The 22,714-nt window shown below is 33.6% G+C and overlaps 2 protein-coding genes across 2 annotated transcripts; one reads left to right on the top strand and one right to left on the bottom strand.

The window, feature by feature from the left end:
* Positions 1-10,521: 10,521 nt before the first annotated feature.
* Positions 10,522-12,268, top strand: LOC126672662 (uncharacterized). Its single transcript, XM_050366616.1, has 4 exons — positions 10,522-10,796; positions 10,936-11,109; positions 11,188-11,363; positions 12,168-12,268. The coding sequence occupies exons 1-4, from the start codon at positions 10,522-10,524 to the stop codon at positions 12,266-12,268; spliced, it is 726 nt and encodes a 241-aa protein (XP_050222573.1).
* Positions 12,269-20,799: 8,531 nt separating this feature from the next.
* Positions 20,800-22,300, bottom strand: LOC126672661 (uncharacterized). Its single transcript, XM_050366615.1, has 4 exons — positions 22,276-22,300; positions 22,003-22,139; positions 21,589-21,882; positions 20,800-21,540 (listed from the first exon to the last, which is right to left on the bottom strand). The coding sequence occupies exons 1-4, from the start codon at positions 22,298-22,300 to the stop codon at positions 20,800-20,802; spliced, it is 1,197 nt and encodes a 398-aa protein (XP_050222572.1).
* Between the last annotated feature and the right edge of the window lie 414 nt (positions 22,301-22,714).

Below are 22,714 nucleotides of genomic sequence, written 5' to 3'. Positions count from 1 at the left end.
GGGTTTTGACAAATTCTTTATTAACTGGATAATGGTGTGTATCACTTCAGTATCGTATTCAGTACTTATAAATAGTGAAGCCAAGGACTACTTACGACCATTGAGAGGTCTTAGACAAGGGGATCCGCTCTCCTTTATGGTGTTTGTTCTCTCTGTAGATGGGCTATCATATCTGATCAAGAGAGAGATTTTAAGTCATCATCTAGCTGGTATAAGGCTTAATCAATATGTCCTACTATCAGTCATCTTTTCTTTGCAGATGATTCCTTGATTTTTGACAAAATCAAAACAACTACTGGTGCTGCTATTAGCATAAGTATTACCTCCTATGGGAGAGCTAGTGGAAAAATAATCAATCTAGGCTAGTCTTCAGTGTGTTTTAGTAAGAATAACAATGATAGGGTGGTGCATCATTTTTTGACAAGTCTTAATATTACTATGATAACAGCTGAGGATAAATACCTAGGGCTTTCTGTGCAAGTTCATAGGTCGAAGAATATAACTTTTGCTGGCATATTGCAATCTCTTCAAAATAAATTGAGTGGGTGGAAAGAAAAATTCCTTTCCCAAGGAGGAAAATAAATCCTTATCAAAGCTATGCTTATGGAAATCCCAGTCTATGCCATGATGTGTTATATGTTGGACAAATCTCTATGTAATAGGATCAATAAGCTGATAGGAAAATTTTGGTTGGGACATCATTGTGAGGAGAGGAAAATTCCTTGGGTGGCTTGGTCCAAGATTGTAGAATCAAATGGGAGGGAGTTCTGGGAATAAGAGACTTTGAAGCTTTTAACTTAGCTCTCCTGGCCAAACAGAGCTGATGTATTTTGAACAACCAAGACAACCTTCCTTTTCAATTATGGAAGGGTAGATATTTTAGAATGTCATCCTTCCTTGAAGTCATCCGCGGTTACAACCTATCGTGGGGATGGTAGAGCATCTTGAAAGGTCTTGCTTTATTAAAACAAGGATTAAGATGGAAGTGCAATAGTGGGAACCAGATTAGACCACAGTAGATCCTTGTATCTCGAGAACTCACCCCTTCGTTTCTATTCGTAGACAGGGAATAGAGGAACATGAGATTCCCCCTCTTGTGAGTGACATAATTGATCCAGTTTTCAATTAGTGGAAAGTGCGACTGGTCAAGCAACTATTTTGCGCCGAGGATGCAGATGTTATTCTTTCACTTCAAATTCCTCATTTCCATGCTTTTAATAGGTTGATCTAGCATTTTACAACATATGGAAAATACGAGTGGGATCGGGTTAGTGTATTGGGCTAAAAAATACCCCAGTAAGGGAATAAGGGAACATGAACTTACAACTTAATAAAGGGGATTGGAAAAAGTTCTGGCAGATGAAAATCCCAAATAAGATCAAGATCTTTCTCTGGAAGATATTCCACAATGGGATACCTATTGCAAAGGCCTTAAAACTTTGGTTTAAAAGTGACTTGTCTTGTCCTTATTACTAGGGTAAGGAAACCATCCATCACCTATTTTTTCTGTGTCCTTATGTTCAGAGAGTGTGATTTTCTTTAAATTACATCTGAATACTTCTATGATACCGGAGGATCACATATATGTCATCTGGAAAAAAATATGGTTGCCAGTGGAGCATCAGCTGAAGTGATAGATTGATTTATGATCTTGTTCTGTAATATCCCGTATTTTTTAAATTATTTTTTTTACTTTAATTATAAATTTTTGCATTCCGTCAAGTTTTAAGTAATTTATTATTAATATTATTATTAATATTATTATATATTTAATTTAATTTAATTTTAGTCGCTCGTTGATTGGATCGTGGGTTGATTCGTGTTTAGTGGGAATTAATAGATTTTAAAAGAAAAAAAAAAGGAAAAAGGAAAAAATAAATTCTATGAAATATAAATTGAATGCCATGCAATACAATGTTGGCCTTTCTTATTTTTAACATGATAAAGCCATGCATGTTCTCCTTCTATTTAATTCCCACGTGAATGTATGACTGGGCCATTCAATATCCTTGGCCAAAAGCCCATGTAATCCTTCATAATGAGTTAATTGATGCAGTGATATGAAACTCATATTTTCCTTATATTCATACAAGTTGAACTCAGCCCTTCCCCCTTAATTTAAACGTGTTTGTTCACGTTTCTTCTAACTCCTAAACCTAATATCGTTTTCATTGTTTAAACAATCTCAGCCTCCATTCCTCCTTAGTAGAAAAATATGAACTCATTCAAATCATCTCAATCCGTTAAGCTTCACACCTCTCCTTTTCATTATTCGTTCCGTTATCGTTTTGTTACGTTCTTAATTCGCATCCCTTATGTTATAGCGGATTTCAGAGTTTCATTGCTACGTTACATTAGTAATCGACATCCATCATAATCTCTACGTTTCATAACCGATTAAGGTACATAGAAATCCTTTCGTTCGTTGCCGTTCCGTTACTGTTGCATCATGGTTGTCGTTCTTGATTTTTTTGCTGTCAATTTTATAATGTTGGCATGAGTCTTATAGGGTTTAATGGTAGTCTTTGTTATGGTCTGATTAAGGAGAGTTGTTGGTGTTGGAATTGAATCAAGTTGTTGGGCTACAGCGTTTGAATGATGATTCAGTGTTTGGGTTCATTATTGCCATTGATAATTTGGTTGTTCTAAATTGATTATGGTTAATGGGTGTTTGAGTTCATTATTGGCAGTGATAATTTATTGTTCCAAATTGATTATGGTTAATGGCTATTGATTGTTATATTGCACATTATTATGATTTATAATTTTTGTTGGGTAGTTAAAATCTGATACTAAAATTTTAATTTAGTTTTGCCGATTGAAATCCAACTATAAATTTTCGAGCGATAGATAATTGGGTTAAATGATATCATTATTTTTAAAATTGAAAATAATGTTAGTTTCAATTTTAATTGGAAATGTTTTAATAATTACAGTCGGAAAACAATATTTATATTAGTTTCTTATAATTATTATTATTTACTTTTTTTTTGGCTTAAAATGTCAATTTGGCTAATTTACAATTTAGCCCCTAAAAAAATTTCTAGATATTTATTCAAGTTAAAATTTATCTTTTGGATCCTTGTTTTGATTTATAATTTAGTAAACTAAGAGTGAGTATTAAATTTGATTTTGAATATCAAATTGGCTAAATTATAATTTAGCCCTTGAATATTTTTATAACTTAATTAAGTAAGTCTTTGGGTTAGTAATTTTATACTTTGTTTTAATTATAACAAAAGTAATTAATTTAATTTCGGGTATCAATTTGGCTAAAGTACAGTTTAGTCCCTAATTGGCTAAAGTACAGTTTAGTCCCTAAACTTTATAAAACTTATTTGATCAAGTTTTGTTTGTAACTTAGGTTACTTAATTTGCAAGATATTGAATTCTATTTTAAAATGGATAATTATTTTATTAAACTATTTTAATCTATAAACTCGGGTTTATGAATTTAATAAGTTTTATTTTGGGTTAGACTGTGGTCGCCCGACAAGTGGGAAGAAGCTTGGTAGTTTTAATAACTCGGCTGACTCACTGATATGGATTTTTACTTGGGTTAATTTAAATTATTTTACGAATCTATTTAAATATGTTTATATGATTTGTACTCTATAACTGGGGTTATATTTAGAATGCATTTAATATAAGTGTTTATTTAATGTGGCTTGATATTGTGTTGTGCTAGTCCTATGTGGTGTCTATTACTCTTTAGAGTTAGGGTCTTATTTTAATTATGATTTTAATATTTTATTTAGACCCGTCGACTGTTCGTACTTCAGAGGCGAACCAGAGTTAGATTGCTTGTCAAGTTTCACGTGGAATAGCAAGCTGTGAGTTTATATCTCTATTTACCTCTTTATTAAGAAAATATTATATTTTGTATATATATATATATATATATATATATATATATATATATATATATATATATATATATATATATATATATATATATATATATATATATATATATATATATATATATATATATATATATATATATATATATATATATATATATATATATATATATATATATATATATATATATATATATATATATGTATAAGCAGCTTTTGAACTGTTTTCGGCATTGTGGATTTGATTTGGAACGTGCTACTCGATGGGCATCATCGGGACTGCGTGCGCACCGGTAATGGTTATGGTATTGAGGTAGGTTTGAGATACGTCTCACCTTAGTGAGGGCACCGGTGGAAGATGCGTCTCATGGGCTCACTATTTATTAAGTGATAGTCGGGGATAGGTTATTGAGATACGTCTCACCGACACGATAATGGATTTAGAATTGTGGTTTAGGGTTTCATTGATAATCCATAATGAAAATGTTTTATTACACGTTTTAAAGGTTTTTAACTTAATAAATGTAAATGGTTATATAAACTCTACTCAGTAAATCTGACCCCGTTGTTTTCCCAAATTTTCCAGGTTTATGATTTGAGCGTTGGTCGATCTCCGTTTCTTCATTCTCGGAGGTTCCTTATTTTATTTTCAGAATAAAAGAGTCGAATTGTTTTAAACTCTTAGACCGCAGTAGTAGTATTAAATTATTTATGATTAGTCTTTTATTATATTTTTAGACTGTTGATTGTTGATGATTACTTTATCGCTTTTGGCATGATTACAGTATTTAAGGTATTTATATTATATTGCCATACTGTTGGAGTTATAATTTCAGATAAGTATACTTTGAATATATGTTGCTTATTGTACTGCTAGAATAGGCTGAAGTCTCGGTTGCCCCCGAGCATGTGGTTTTCTGCAGGTACATTGTTTTAAATGATATAAGTTGGTTATCCGCAAGGCTAGCTGCAGGTTTTGGTACAACCATACCCATACCCTAGCGCCGGTCACGATTCATGAAAATGGGTCGTGACATGTTCGCTTTTTATATCCTGTCTATTTAGAAGGCAAGAAATTCAAAAACAAATTCTAGAAAATTCCTTGGTTTATTGAATATACCAATTTATATGATGTGCAATCAATGAAAAAGTTCAATGATGCCAGTCAGTGGATCTTCCAAAAGTAAAAGCTACAGCTTCCATAACCGTCCTAGGAAGAAGAAGAATAGACAAATATCTCCCCAAGGGGGAGATTTAATCACCATAGCTTATGATGGAAGCGTAAATTGTTTCGCTTAAAACCGGTTCTGTGGCTGGCTTAGCAAAAAAAGGAAAATAGGGAAGTCCTGGGCAAATTTTCCAACTCTTTTCGGGTAATATGGGATCCAGGTATTTTTAAATTATTGGCTTTGCAAGAGGCAATTATATGGGCCAAAGTACAAGGGTGGGGCAAAGTGTTTTTCAAAGGGGATGCCATTCAGGTTTCCTACTCCATTAACTCAGGAGAATATCAGCTTGCTGCAGGTTAGGGTCTCTGTCATGACATATGGCTTACTCTTCCCTCCTTCGATCAATATAATAATAGATGGATCAATCGGCAAAAAAAGAGAGGAGCTCACCGATTGGTTCAACTAGAAAAAGCAAAGTTCTACTGTTGTATTTATCTAAATATTCTGATTGCTTAGTGTCGTGCTTTGTAATCTACTCATGAAAAAAAAATACCTTGATGATAATTGTCAGGTTTTTAGATTAAATTGTTATCATGACAATATACAATTTATTCTAACATCTTAAATGTTTGATTATCATATAATAATGTTATGATACCTTGATTATAATTGTCAGATTTTTAGCTTAAGTTGTTATCATAATAGTCACGACCCGAAATTTTGGATTGAGACCGATGCTATGGAATGAGAGTGATTTCTTTGAAACTTGTAGCAAGCCTAAAGTTACAATAAATTTTTTGCAAAATATAAATCAAGTTAAACATTATTTACACGTAAAATCATTTGTCAATCTCCTTCTTGTCAAACTGGTAAAATCGCATTAGAAAACTTGGGGGATTTAAATATTAATCTCAATTACTATATCGCCCCGTTCTAACAAAACCATTTAATATGGTCTAATAAATTAATCATGCATTATTGGATGTCTTATCTCCTTTTTGTCAATCTTCTTTTTATCAAACTGGTAAAATCAAATAAATTAATCATGCATTATTGGATGTCATAAAAATAAAGGTGTAAATAATTAAACATACATTAGTAGTTTAAAAGTCAGAGTTTTAATGGCGTATGAATACTATTACTGGCTAGACATAACAAACCATAATATCTGCTACTGAAGCGCTAGAGTTTTTAAAACATTCTAAGTTTATTATAAACTTGTAAGATTTCCAAGAATATGAGTGGAAATATTATTACTTCAAAACTATTTACTTAAAAAGAGGAATTAAAAACGGGTCAGTTAAAACTGAGTGAGCTCCCAAAATTATAATAAATATTAATATAAAACCACATGAAAAACAATTTATAAATAATAGCCAAATATTCAATCCAAATGAAACTATAAATCTCAATTTCATTATTATAAAATGCTATGATTTATAACCACAATAACATAATTTGTCCAACATTACAGATCCAAGCCATGCGTCAATAGATCCATTTTCATCCGAATCTGAATTGGGATTCTAGGGCGTCGCCTTAGAAAATCACTTTCCGATTTAAGTCTAGGTCATTGCCTTAAACTTTTATCATATTCAACATTTGATCAACATGCTTAATCTAATTAACTTTAACCGGTGATCACACAATCCTACTATTGCTCAATAAGTAGCACGTTCTGATGGATTTTCATCGGTTTCAAAACTATGAATGCATCACAATTCAAATAATATTGAAAGCAGTATAACATTTTTAATTCATAAAACAATTTATATCGAATAAATACTAACTCTAAAATTGACTCTAAACTAACTCAAACAGAATATTTAATAGTTAAACCTATTCCTGATTATTCTAATTTATTTTTTATGGTTTAATTATGTGAAGATAGTTTACCTTCTATATTATTTAATAAAATAATTATAAATATTTTATATTTTATAATTTACAATTTATATTTTGTTTTTATTTTTATTTTTATTTTCTATTTCATAAATTTAAAATTATATTTTACTCTATAATTCTTTTTTTTTTCAAAACTTTGAATCTTATTACTACTATTATTATTATTATAATTATTAGTATTTTTTTATTTTCACCATATACCTATTTATTTAAGCTCTCTTTTTAGTTTCCTTTTTATCGACAATACTATTTCTCTCTAAAAATTATATATAAATAAAAGGATTGATTATATATAAAATCATGACTTTTACACCAATTTTTTTTAAAAAACATGACCTTTAAAGTGTGTTAATCAAAGACACCACCTTTTATTTCTTTTCAATTTCATCATGGACACATTTTTCGGTGAAATTTCGCTGACTTGGATAGCCGATGGGTCTACCACGTGTCATGTCACGTTAGCAAAAGTGCCATAAAAAATTGCTGATGTTATGCTTGAAAAGAAATGAAAGGTGGTGTCTGTGATTGACACGTTTTAAAGGTTATGTTATTTTTGAAACTTGATGCAAAGGTCATGATTTTATATGTAGTTAACCCTAAATAAAACTAACTTAGTGTTAGACCACTCCGAGCCCATTACGCATCAAGAGCCATGTGACCGGGGCCAAGGGGCCTCGGTCAATATAGAGCTCAACTCTATGCTGCCGGGTCCACTCGACAAGACTGATGAGTCTCTCCAGCAGCTGAGCTGCGGGCTGTTGACAGGGCTGAACAGCCTATCTATTAGTGGCTCCTCCACGCCGTTCACCAAATTACGACCTTTGGAGCACCTACAATATCAGACGAGAATTTCAACTCAAAAACGCTTAAATATCAAGTTTTTACATTAACAATCTAAGCTAAAACATATATAAAATTTTGGAATTTAAACAACCTCCAAACATACATGAAACCTCAATTTTGTTTTCTAACTAAACTTCAAATTAATAATTGCTAATTGATTTTGATTAATTTTTATAGAAAAATAAAATTAAATCAATTGGGTATTTATAGAAATACAATTTTTATTTTTAAAAAAAAACCACTGTAAAAATAAAGGTAATATTATTGTTGCCTACAACCGATTTTTCCTCTCCTCTCTTCCTCTCAACGCCTTCGTTGTTGGCGTTATGGCGAGGAGGAGATCCAAGATTCCGACTGATACTCCAGTGAAGAAAACCACTCTCGTTTCCGATATTAACATTCCCTCTGAATCCATTGTGGGTGAATCTCAAAATGTTTCTCTCTTAAATGTTCTTTAATATGAAGATATTTTTGTGAATCTGTCATTGAAAGTTTGTAAAGAAAATCCCATTGAAGAAGAAATATTAGCAAAGAACGTTGTGATTGAAGGAGTTGAAGAGTCTATTGAGCATGGTTCCCTAAACAAATAGAGTTCGTTATTTGATAGCATATCCAAAAATGAGTCTAGTGAGTTGAAGTTTATTCCCCCTACAGGATGGGAACATATTTCCTACTTTTAACTCCAAAGAAATCTCAAAGGAGGAAGATAGATGGAAATATGCTATTGTTGGGTGTGTATGGTATGTTCCCGAAGTTTGCGAGGATTAAATCTTTTGTGAGGAATAGATGGAATAAATTAGGGGTGCGTAATGTGTCTACAATCAATGCTTCCATGTTCCTTTTTAAATTTGGTTCTGAAGAAGAATGCACGAATGTCTTAGGATCTGGGCCTTATTCGTTTGACCAGAAGCCATTATTACTGAAGAAGTGGCAACCTAGGATGAAGATGGACCCAAATGAGATTAGATCTATTCCGATCTGGCTTCAACTCCCTACCCTCCCATGGGAATTCTGTAGTGCGGATATTTTGAGTAAGATAGGAAGTTTATGTGGAACCCCCATGTTATGCATTAGTGTACCATTAGCAAATCTAAACTAGGTTATGCTAGAATTCTTATTGAAATGGATCCAACTGGACCATTCCTTTAAATTGTGGAAATGCTTAATGAAATGGTGATTGTTTGAGATAGAGAATAGTTTATGAATGGAGGCCCCTAATTTATGATAACTGCTGCAAGATGGGTCACTCTAAGAGTACTTGTAGAGTTGTGCAGGATATTAAAAATGCCTTGGAAGGGAAAGATACGAAGAGCAATCATGAGGTTACAGAGGAACCTTTAAAGGAGGATGTTATTGTAACAGAGATTGTTGCAGCTCATGAGAGCAAGGGAGGGGAAAATGGAATGCAATAAGATGAGGTGAATACTAGAGTTTCTAACTCTTTTAACATTTTGAATTCTAGTAACAACATGGATTTTGGTATTATGCCTGTGGACAGAACTAATGGCTCAAATAAAAAATGGGGAGAATTGCCAAGGAGTAATGTTAGCAATCCTAGACTCAACTCTAGGATGTTAAACATTGCTAGATGATTTGTTCCTAAAATATTAGAGGGATAAATAATCCCAATAAGCAATCACAGATTGTGTCTTTGATTGCAGAGAATAATTTGAAGATTTTAGGCATTACTGAGTCTAGAGTTAATGCCTCTGAGTTTGATAATATTTGGAAGAATTTAAGTAGAAGGTTATCTAATTAGGAGATTATTAATAATTATAGTTGTTCTAGAATAGGAAGGATTTGGATAATTTTTGATAAAAATGACATTAAGGTGGAGGTTTTGGTTACTCATAAGCAATTCATTCAGTACAACATTGTGAATGACAAAATCTCCTTTAAATGTATTGTGGTAAATGGGTTTTATGTCTCTACTGATAGGATTGAGTTGTGGAATAGACTGCATAATATTAGTATTAACATCAATGATTGTTGGATGGTTCTTGGAGACTTCAAATTTATCATGTCTAATAATGATAGGATTGGTGGTGTGGATATTGAAAATCAAGCAGCTGGTGATTTCAAAACTTGGGTGAATGATTCTAATCTTTTTGAGCTTAAAACAGTTGGTAATCAATTCGCCTGGACTAATAACCAGAAGGGGGGGTGATAGAATTTGGAGAAAATTGAATTGGTGTTTCATCAACAACCAGTTATATGATACTTGGCCTGAAGCCTTTTATGTAGCTATGTCTACTGGGATTTTAGTCCATAGTCCTTTAATGGTTCTTTTTGATAACAGGATCTACAGAAGGAGAGGGGGATTTAAATTTTTCAATATATGGTGTGATAATCACAGGTTCCTTGAGATTGTGAAGAAAGTTTGGGACCTCAAGTTTAATGGGTTAATTGTGTGTCAAATTTATTAGAAGTTAAAGATGCTTAGTAAAGAGTTAAAAATGCTTAACAGAGATGAAATCAATGATATCTTTGTGAGAGTTGACAAGATCAGGAACATGTTAAACAAACTGCAATCTGATATTCAGGCTGACCCTTTTAACTCTGACCTCCAGGATGAAGAGAGAGCTCTTTCTAAGCATTTCAATAAAATGCTTAGCTGGGAAGAAAATATCCTAAGGCAAGAGTCCAAAATGATGTGGATTAAGTTGGGAGACTATAATACTAAGTTCTATCATAGATTATTCAAGCAAAGACATGCAAGGAAAGGATTGTGAAGATCAATAATGCATATGGAAATGTTGTTGATGACCCTGAGCTCTCCTTTGCAGAAGAGAAGTAATGTTAATCCTAATGTTTTTAACGTTGGGTATGTCCTTAATGATGATGATAGAGATAATTTAAATGCTCCTTTTGATGATAAGGAGATTAGAGCAGCTATGTTTGGCATTAATGGTGACAAGGCTCCATGGCCTGATGGTTTTGGGAGTGCTTTTTTCAAGAAATCTTGGAGTATAATAGGGAAAGACATCATTCAGGCCAATTTTTTTTCAGAATTCAGGTAAAATACTTTGTTAGCTCAACTCCACAATTATTTCCTTTATTCGTAAAACTGATCCTCCTATAAATATTAGTGATTATAGACCCATTTAATGTTGCAATGTCATGTATAAAATAATCTCTAAAGTCATTTTTAAAAGGCTTATTATGATTCTAGGCAAAATTATTAGTGCTAGCCAGTCTGGTTTTGTTACAGGCAAAAATATTTTTGATAATATCCTCTTGACTCATGAGTTAGTCAGAAACTATCATAAGAATAAGGGTAATTCTTGTGCTCTGAATATTGATTTACATAAAGCTTATGATACCATTAAGTGAGACTTCATTGAGAAAATTTTAATTGGCCTTAGGTTCCTTAGGGATTTTATTATGATTGTTATGTCTTGTATTAGAACTGTGAAGTATTCTATTCAGATAAATGGGGAAGTGTCTGGCCAATTTGATGGGGGAAGGGGGCTTAGGCAGGGTGATCCCATATCCCCTCTGATTTTTGTCTTGTGTATAGACTACCTCTTAAGGTCTCCTGTCATCAACACTAGAAGGGATTTGTTGGCTAAAATGCCAACTTGTAATAAATTGGACTTTAAGTCCGGGTTGTCGAACCCACAAGGATGAGAGGTTTAAAGTGAGCGAAGTCGATCTTGAAATTCTATTCGGATAGCAAATGAGTGATTGGTTTTGATTAACACTACGGAAATTAACTCAAGCAATAATAAATAAACTAAAAGCAACAACAATTTAACAACTAATTGATTAACGGATTAAAAACTATAATTAAAAGCACCTAAGGGTTGGTAATCATGCCAAAGCAATTCCTAGGTAGATAGGTCGAGTATAGGGGTATTGGTTCGGGTCAAGCCATTCTAAGGTATCCGAATCCGCTCTCTCGAGCCGGAAGTCGAAGAACCGACAATTGATTAATAAGTCAAAATCCAACTCACTCTCGCGCAATTGAATGTCGACTACATCAATCAATCCGATTAATCCGCAAACTCAAACAACCGCTAAATCCCTAAATCACTCTCGTGCATCTAGGTCTTAAACTGATGCTTAACTAGGTCGATTTGATTAGTTAACTCTCGCCCTCACTAATCAAAGATTAAGAGGCTAACTTAATCTAGGCATTAAGACTAATAAACACAACAAAACCCTAACCCATACAATCCTAACCAATCATCTAGCAATTAAACATGGCAATCATAACAACCCCTAGACTAGGAGTTTAGCTACTCATGATTAAAGTTAAAGCAACAACTAAGCAAAAATTAATTAACATAACAAAAGTGAGAATGATTACCTTAAATAGAAATGAAGAACAATAAATCATAAAGAAGACATTGAAGAATCAAAGATAAAAGCTTGTATTCAATAGGTAAATCTTGTTCTTACAAAGCAATAAAAGCTTCCAAGCACCAACAATGGTGGAAACTATGGAGGCACAAAACCCTAAGCTATTCTACTCCTAAAAAATGACTAAGAGTGTTGTTACATAATAAGTGATACCCTAAAGTTGAGGGATAAGGTGCCTTATATAAGAAAAAGCAAAAGAGGAAATATATAACATTCTAGTACAAACTTTGTTGGGCTTAATAAGGAAATGTTCCAAGCAAAGCTCTAAACTCGAAATTTGGACTTTTTCTGAGTTTTCTTCACTTCTCGATCGAGAAGCTTCATTAAAGTCAGCTTCTCGATCGAGAAGCAAGATTTCCCAATTCTCTGCCATTTTTTTCCTTGCTTCTCGATCGAGAAGGTGAGGTTCTCGATCGAGACATGCACAAAAGTTTGTCTTGAAAGAAACACTATTTCTGCTGCACAAACACTGACTTGAAAACTTCATAAGTCAATGTAAAAATCTCCAAATGAGTTGGTTCTTGAACCCCTGGAAAGCTTAAGATGTCTACTGTATTTCTTATGAAGAACACAAATTCATTGTAAGTATCAAACTGGTCCAAATTTATCAATTAGTGCAGCGGGGTCAGATTTTTAGGTTTGCGAATGTGCTTTCGGCGTCTCTTTGCTTCGGAAACTTTCGGAATGCTCAAATTACACCCAAAACTCATTAATCTCCATGTATTTAACCTGAAATACTAAAACACATAATAAGACCCAAAATAGCTCAATTATAACAATAAAAGCATATTAGAAGACCCAAAACCGACATAGAAAATAGGAGTATTTCTACTCCTATCAGGATTCTGGTTTCAATTTCCATAAAAACTGTAAAAATATGGAGCTGTGTCACTTGGCCTTTGCTGATAACCTCTTTATGTTCTGCAATGGTGATCTGAAGTCTATCAGAATTCTAAAAGAGTCCCTGGTTAATTTCTCTAAGTCTTCTGGTCTAATCCCTAACCTTCTTAAAAGTTTTGTGTATTTTAATGGAGTAAATGGAGATAGTAAGAGGAAAATTCTCAACATTTTGGGTTTTCAGGAAGGGAAGCTCCCATTTACGTATCTTGGGTTATCTTTAATTTTTTCTAAGCTGTCTATGGAGCAGTTTTTTGGGATTATGAATAGGATCACAAAAATAATTAAATTTTTGTCTACTAAGTGCTTGTCCTATGCTAGTAGGCTTCAGCTTGATTTTTATCTACCAAGTATTTTTGGATTCCACAATTGCGAACGCTAGTGGAATTATATGGCTGTTTCCATCAACCGCTGACGCTATCAACATCGTCATTTTATATCTCCCATGCAAATGGGTCCCATCGACGAATAAAACAGGTTTGCAAAACTAAAATCCAGCAACCATTGGGAAGAAAGTCCAAAATATTCTGACGAACGTTCTAATATTCGGCTGAAGCATCCCGTTAATGTAAACATCATCGCCTATGTGGAAATTATTAGAGTTATAATATAAATGGTAAAACTCACCGTTAAACATGAATACACACCTTTGGCATACCATAATGAACCAGGATTTACGTGAATCATATTCTCCGAACGATTCATACCAGTCCCCCTAAACGGAAGCGATTTCCTTCTCTTTTGCATACCATGTCCTTTTATATGGAGGCCTCACTCTATGTTCATACCAAATGTCGACAATAAGGGTATTAACGCGTATGTCACGCTGCTCCACCACTTGCCTCCACACGTATTTGACAATTTCTCGTGTCCCAAAATTTCTATGGTTAGCATTTGGCACCAGCTGATTGCACGTGTGTGGCCCGTTATATTTTGTGCATGTCCACGCATGATTTTCTTGAAGCAGAGCTGCACGCAACCACTATTTGCAACTAGGATAATGACTACATACCAACACAATAGTAAAGTTGGTTGTCCGGTGACTCTTGTGCTCCTTTCCATTTTGATTAGAATAAGCAGTAGCACATGCCTGAACAGAATCACGATATGGGAAGATCATCCCAATTTCGAACTCCATCCCAAGATTCCACATAAGGTTCTCAATAGAATCTGGTGCAACATCAAAATCATCCAAATTCACACGGTTAAAACATTCTGGGAGTTGTGATTGATACACTGTGTTTTCTCTAGAATCCGAATGTGAAACATGGTCATTGCAATCCTCTTGCTCTTCTACCTCTTCCTCGCAGCCAAAAAAATCCTCTTCATCTTCATCTTCATCTTCATCACTGCCTTTATCCGACCCACTTGATTCACTTAGAACTAACTGGTCCACAGAAACATCGTTACAAACGACAGTACGGTACTCCATGTAAAATTCTAAAGTATCAAGGCCTCGGTACCGCATCGTCTCTCTTAGAATTCTCGTTGTTTTCCACTAAGTACAACGAGTAGGAGATTATACGACCACTTTCAACTTTTGGAAGTTGAAAGTAGATTTTCGTAATCTCTACTTCCGAGTCTGTAGCGACTGCCCTTATACACATATTCTTCAATCTTCAAAATTCATTCTATCGATAATTGGCATATCCACCCGACGGCCGCTCTGTTATTATACTCCAGCCGGAGAGCTTACCTTGCGGTCATCCACCATATCATAAACGATAGGTTTATAGTCGCCATTGCTACAAATTTCGTCAAAATAAATATACATCACACTTATTTTAATTTATAAAATTTTCAAATTCATTAAATAAAATCATTTTAGCAATTTTCCTAAACCTAATTTTCCATACTTTTTGCTATTTTTTTTTTGATAAAAATCAACATATTTGATATTTCTCCAAATTATAATTTGAATAAACTATAATAACACCTATTATTTTTATTAATATTAAAATAATTGAAAAATATGACATAATAATAAATTATACCAACACCTAGTAGTTTTTAAAAAATACAAATATTTAATAGATAATTAAAATTCTAACATATACAAGTATATTAACCTATTATATTTCTAATTTAATATAACAATTAAAATGAAAAGTAAACTCACCTCTTGTAATCCTTGAATAGTGCTAAAGAAAAATAATCCACTCCGAAATAAGTTTTCAATAATACCGCTATGAAAATAAAATATTTCAAAACCGCTCCAAAATACTACATCCATTTTAGAGAAAAATTACATCTATTTGAGAAATCGATTTGAAAAATAATGAGTGTGAAGAAAATGGGGGCTGGGTGCCCCTATTTATAGATTGCAAACCGCAATCTAAGATTGCGGATTGCAATTAATTCGACCGTTGGAAGCATGTACTTCAAACGGTCACCAGATTCCCTGCCATTGGCTGGGAATCTATTAAATGCAATTCGCGATTTTAAATTGTGGATTATATTTACTGCTTGTTAATTACTCCTCTGGAGTAATTAACGTGTTGGATCGCAGATCACCACGCAATTCGCGATTTTAGATTGCGGATTGTGTGGGGCAGACATTAAAATGGAATTATTTTTCAAACAGGCACAAATTCGGAATTTTTAAAGCCTTGTAGGCACAGATCCGTCAAAAACCCTACACTTATCAATGTTACAAATATAAATTAAAATTATAAATTTATAAAATTTAATGGTTTAATAAATTTAATTTATTTATTTCTTTTATTTTTATATTTTTAAAATTTAATTTTTTCAATAGCTTTATTTTATTTAGTTTTTAAAACTAAAAAACTAACAATTAAAATTTTAAAATTAAATTAAAACCGTTAACTAACTAAATTTCATAATAATATTATTTTTATTTACATATATCAAAATTGTAGGTTAAAGGGTTGAAATGCAATTTTTTTTTATTTTATCCTTTAACTAAGTTGACTAACATTAAAAATAACTGGAAAGACAAAATTCTCGACGAAAATAATATGAAGAGTTATATCATTTAGTTTTCAAACAGTAGAGATCAAAGTGTAATTTATGATATATATGAAGGGTTCAAATAATTTACTCTAAAATATACCCGATCCTACACACGTCTAACCTTGGTCAATAATTTGTTAGTCTTTGGATAGCGGTTTCCGATAAATGTTTTTATGCAATCAAATTGAATATTTTAGCTAGATTACTGATAGCACATACTACCTCCGTTCTTTTTTAGTTGTCCATTTAGCCAATATTGCACATACCAAGATAGTGCTTCTTTTGTCTTAATTTATAAAGAAAAATACTAATATAGCCCTATTAGTTAATAAATGCCTTTTAAATTAAAACATAGGGTCATTTATTAGGGATGGGTAAACTTAGAAGATAAGTAGCTAATATCACATGAAATTACTAAATGGACAACTATTTGTAAACAAATAAAATTGGCTAAATGGACAACTAAAAAAGAACGGAGGGAGTACTATTTTTGTTAGGTTTATTTGGTATGCGTATTAATGATAATCCTTTTGCATAATTTATGCTCAAACTTTCAGAATAATTATACAACACAACGGTTGCGCCACGTCAGTGACGGATACAGACTTTTCTGTCAGGGGGGTCCAAATTAAAAATAAAAATAAAAATAAAAATAAAAAATTAAACATATATTTCTAAATTAAAATTTATAAACTTTTATGATTAAAAATCAATAAATTAATAGAAATATATTCTAATCTTGTATTAATTTTATAATTGTGTATTCTAATTAAAGTTGATATTTCATCAAAGATGCTCTTAATTTATGCCGTATTAATCTTTCGACATGGTTGACAATTTTTTTTATAAATAAGCTCTACGAACTTTTTCTCATATCATATAAGAATCATTATATTAGGTTATAATCATAGATCAGAGTATATATTTTCTAAATCGACCTCAAATTGACTTTTAAAGATGATATTTGAACAACATGATGAGTTTAATATATTTTTTTCAAAAAAAACTCTACATACTAAAAAACCAATTCGAAGATTTACTAACTATTAAATAAATATAATTACAATTACGTTATTTAGTTATTTTTATCATTTTGATATATGAACGTAATTTGATTTTTTTGCATATAACATTTAAAAATAAAAAGCAATATTTTTACTTTTTATTTTGAGTTTATACTTTTTTAGAATAAAAAATTGTAAATAATAAAATTTATATTTATTTGTATATTTAATTAGTATTTTTAATTAAATTATGATCTTTTATTATGTAAACCTATCATATATGGTAAAATTATGGAATATTTATTTGCAATGAAATGAACTTTTTGTATTTGTTGATTTTAAATACAATAAAAAAGTTATGCTGTAGTTTTATGGTCTATAATATGGCAATCCTTTTTTATTGTTGGTTCCTTTCTTTATAGTAGTTAATTAGTAGTACTAATTAATAGGACACTCTCTATTAGTAACTAAAAACAGAAGAAAACAAAATCCAGGGGGGTCCAGTGACCCCCTTGGCCCATATGTAAATCCGTCGCTGCGACACGTTATTTGTGTAACAAACAAATAAGATGTTAGTTATATGTAAATGTTTAATGATAAATAAATAAAAAATAAATAAAAAGTCTCCACCGCAAATATTTATTGATTTGTTATAAAAATAACATAGCATATATGTTGTGTGCGATAAACACTCAGACTTTCATTCAATTATATTTCATTGCCTCCGGTTTTTTTTTTCTAGTGGAGATGACCAATCCTGCACTGTAATTTGCTGAATTATGCATTAGTGACAAGTTGACAATGGAAAATAAACAAATGCTATAGTTGTGCATATTTAAGAAAAAGGGTAAAAACCAGAATCCATCCAAAAGTACAATTTATTAGAAGAAGCCACACACTAATTTTATTAAATTTTAGCACATTCTTATACGTGAATATCTATTGAATCTGAACATTATTGGACTTTGACATTTTATTTTATTAAATTTTTTTATGAATATAATATGTATTAAAAGCCAAAAAATGGCGGAACCAAAGTCTCTAAACTTTCGCACAAGAAGTGGCACACTCAAGGGGCACACTAGAGGCTACGGAATGGAGCAATGGTTAAAAACAGTCAAAACTCCGAATACAGAATATATGTTGGATTTCTAAAACATCCAAACTAGAGTAGTTAAAATTCCTATTACAAATTTTATATTGAAAAACCGCCCCTGTAAAGCAATTAAAAATAATTGCCTCCTTGGAAATTGTAGACTGCAAAAAAATCCTCCCATTCCTGCACTTCCATATTGCCCAAACTGTCAGAAATCATAGGATCTCACATAGCTGCGAGTATTGTCCTCTATGAATAATGCTATGCCATTGTACCATAAAATCCTCAAAATTTCCGGGAAAATCCAGACCAAATTAAGTTTTTGAAGAATACCACACCACACACTTCTAGCAAAATTCACAGTGAATAATAATATGGTCTTGTGTTTCTACTACACCACAAATAGAACAAAGAGAATTTTCTACTCGAACAATAGACCGACGTGCTAAAAACTCAAGCGATGGGACTCCCTTGTGAAGAGCTAACCAAACAAAGAATTTAATATGTGGAGCAACTAATGATTTCCAAACGAGCTTAAACGGCGTACCTGAAATTGTCTCCTCTTGGTGTATTACCCTTACCTCCAAATTTCTGCATGTAGATAAGTGATTCAAGCTGCCCACTGCTTCCCTTGCCGCAACACCTCTTGCGGTAGTATAAACATAAGATCCGGTCCGATTTACATCAGGAAAATCATTTCCATCATCTTCAACTTCTGCAGCAGCTCCCGCATATTTGTAGATGTGCGTCCCCCATTTCCAGTTGTACCCGTCAACAGTGCACCAGATGTGATAGGTAACAACACATCAGCAATATCTCCCATAACTGATGACGAACCAGCAACTCCCAGCTGATTAGCAGAACCTATACCGGCTTGATTAACAACAACAATATCGACCTGAATATAAGCAGCAACAATGGCCTGATTGTGTGCAAAAAAACCCATGGGCAGGACGATCATCAGCAGTAGAATGTTCATCACGTCGAGGAGCCCAGCCATGCTGAGTCTGATTCACTATATGTCTAAACCTAACTTTACATGTAATAGCCTTACAAAAAGAGCCTGAGGAAAAAAGACCAGATGATGAGTTCCATTAAACCTCGTCCTTCCGAACAGCCGTGCTATCAAGTCTACTGAGTAAAGCTTGGAATGACTGAAGCAGCAAAGACTCTGAACCCCTTACACGACGCTTCCATCTCCAGCTGTAAACCCATATATCATTGATAGAAGCCTGTTTCTGATTCGAAAGAACGTAGAGATGATGGAATAAAAGCTTTGCCGGGTCATTCGCCATCCATTTATCATTCCAAATCGAGATAGAATTACCCACACCCACATCATAATTAATATTTTCAATGAAAATTTTCCACGCATTTTCATCCAAGCAACAAGACTTTCGGATCCCCTTCCAAATGAATGAGAATTTTGTCAAATTCCCATAATGCAAACAATCCCAATCGTTAATAGATGATGAAGCAGAAATAACATTAGACCAAGACGAACAATCTGTGTTAAGCCTTAGCTTCCACACCCATTTGAATAGAAGGCTTTTGTTTCTCGTTTGAAGATTAATGATGCCCAATCCTCCGTTATCATAATCTTGGCAAACTTTCTCCCATGATACTTTGCTAAGTACCCGGTTTGAGATATCTCCTTTCCACAAAAAGCGAATCATATAGGATTCCAATCTCTTCGACACCGTGACTGGCATACTATGAACAGACATATAGTACACCGGAACACTAAAGAGGACAGATTTAATAGGAATTAATCTGCCCGTTGGAGAAAATAAATTTCCTTTCCACAAAGCTAAACGAGACTTGAAACGCTCCACTACATGGTCCCAAGTACTTAGAGGTAGCTTTTTATCAGCTAAAGGAAGCCCCAAATATTTAATTGGAAAAGAATCAACTTTACAACCAACTGAATTTCCAGCCAACAAGAGATCAGCTTCTGAAGTATTAATTCCCATAATGGAGCTCTTATGGAAATTAATAGTCAACCCAGAAATCAACTCATAACAGCGAAGAATCCTAGTAAGATTCTGAAGTTGAACAGTATCATAGGGAATATAAATCAAAGTATCATCCGCAAACTGGAGCAACAATATAGGTGCATGATCATCAGAAAAACGGTATCCTTGTGTAAAACCCAAAGAAGTGATTTATCAAGAATGCGCTTCAAACCTTCTACTGCAACAACAAACAAATAAGGCAAAATTGGGTCTCCTTGCCTAACACCTCTTCTCAGAGAGATAGGGTTTACAGGGCTTCCATTAACTAAGACCGCAGTAGTCGCCGTAGACAGGCAAGCCAACATCCATTCTTGCCATTTATCTGGGAAATTAATACACCTCAAAACCGATAACAAATAAGTCCAGTCAATACTGTCACAAGATTTATGGAAATCAAGCTTTAAAACAAGTAGTCTATCCTTTCTTCTTGTTGCCAGATGAACAAGTTCATTGGCAATCATGGAATACTCCAAAATACTCCTACCTTTAAGAAAGGCATGTTGGCTTTCCGAAACAACTTTAGTTAGTAAAGGCGCTAATCTCAGGGACAAAGTCTTAAAGAGTAGCTTAAAAAGGCCATTTACTAAACTAATTGGTCTATAGTTTTTGACGTCCGCTGAGCCCACAACTTTCAGAACCAAGACCATGAATGAAGCGTTTATTACTTTAGGTAAAAAAACTAGAACTACGGAAGTCCTCAAAAAAACCTCGGATAACATCTTTCATGAAACGCCATGCTCGTCTGTAAAAGTAAAAATTGAACCCATCTGGCCCAGGAGCCTTTCGCTCACCACAGGAGGAAAGAGCCTTGAAAATTTCCTCCTCATTAAAAGGACTCATCAACCCATTTGCTTGTTCCTCAGTAATCTTCTCAAAAGAAAACCCAGAGAGATCAAAGTTCACCACAGTCTGCAGACCGTATAAGGATTTAATAAAAACTCTTATATAACCCTGAATATCACTCAGTTCAGTGTAGGTAGCATCCTCTACTCGGATTGAAGAGATATGGTTATTCTTGTAGTGTTTATAAGAAACACTATGAAAGAACTTTGTATTTCGGTCGCCAGCTGTACTGCAGTTTAGTCTAGAGTTTTGCACCCAAATTGATTGAACTCTTTTTTCCACCTCCCATAGCTCAGCTTTAAGTTTACCAATAACAATTCTTTTCTCCTCCGAACATAAATTGACATCCACCTGTGCTTCTTTCTGAAAAATCTCCTCAGACAGATCTTTAATCCTCTTGTTTTGGTCTCTAAACACATTCTGATTCCAACCTTTAATGGAGGCCCGAAGTTCCCGAAGCCTAGACGTGAGATCTGATGATTTCTCACAGGCTGAAACCCAGTTGTCTGAAACAAATTTTTTAAAATCCTCATATTCCCACCACGCATCAACAGATCTAAAAGGCTTTGGATCCCAGTCAAAGGCATTAGCAGATCAAAAAAGTAAAGGAACATGATCGGAATGATTACCCAGCAGAGCTGTGGGTGACATAAAAGGCCATTGAACACCGGCATCGGCTGAAATCAGACACCTATCTATGCGTGATCTAGAATACGAATTCTGCCAAGTGTATGATCTTCCCTGGAGAGGTAAATAAAGCATCTCTGAATTATTCACAAACTCACCAAACGCCAATATAGAAGGAGAGTACCCCACACTGTTCAACCTCTCCTCTGGATGGATAGTCTCATTAAAATCACCACTAATGGTAACCGTACCTGCACAATGCAATAAAGGGCCAAGTTCCTGCCAAAACAATAATCTATTCGTAGCATTATTGCTAGCATAAATAAGAATATGACGACATGATATATTCTGAAACACAAAATCCATGGCAATACATCTATAACCCTCTGTAGTACTAACGTTACACAACACAGCAGAGTTCCAAATTAAAAGAAGAACACCCGAGGAACCCATAGACGCAACCCAATCGAATTTAAAATCCAGATTAGGCCACAGCTTTCTAACTAGAAAATCGTCAAGAACTTCTCTTTTTGACTCTAATAAACCCAAGAAGTCAAGTTATGCTTAGAAACTATATTCCAGATGTAATTCTGTTTACTCGGGAAAGAAATACCACCCCTACAGTTCCATGAAACAAATGAAAAGCGGACTTGACATAGAAATGTAAGAAACCTTGATAATGAAAAATCTCAAACATGACGACGCTTCCTGCTCACGACCAGGTTGTTAGCTAGCTTTTTCAGAGTCGCTGATCTTGTTTCTCTCTTGAATATACCGAGGTCATGTCAAATTTTCCAAGTTTTGTCCACTTCCTCTTCCGGAGTAGAGAACCCAGTATCCATTCTTACTATGACATTTTCCCAGTTCACATTTTCTACGTTGGAGTCTGAGATATCCTCCTGCAAATGATCTGTAGACGTCGTGAATGAAACAATATCTCCCTGAGTAGTCAGCAATTTCGTTTTCCTTGTGGCTGGTTTCTCTATAATCTGGTCATCATTATTTGTAATTTCTACCAGCTTGGCTAACTGGTCTGAAACTTGGTTTCCAGATCCTACAATAATTGTATTCTGACTCTCAACTTCGCCTCTGATCGTGCTGAAGACAATCG

This window comes from Mercurialis annua, linkage group LG3 (genome assembly GCF_937616625.2).
Source record: "Mercurialis annua linkage group LG3, ddMerAnnu1.2, whole genome shotgun sequence".
In the NCBI taxonomy this organism is placed as follows: Eukaryota; Viridiplantae; Streptophyta; class Magnoliopsida; order Malpighiales; family Euphorbiaceae; genus Mercurialis; species Mercurialis annua.
Note: the sequence above shows the minus strand (reverse complement) of the source record. Positions and strands in the feature narration are given on the sequence as shown.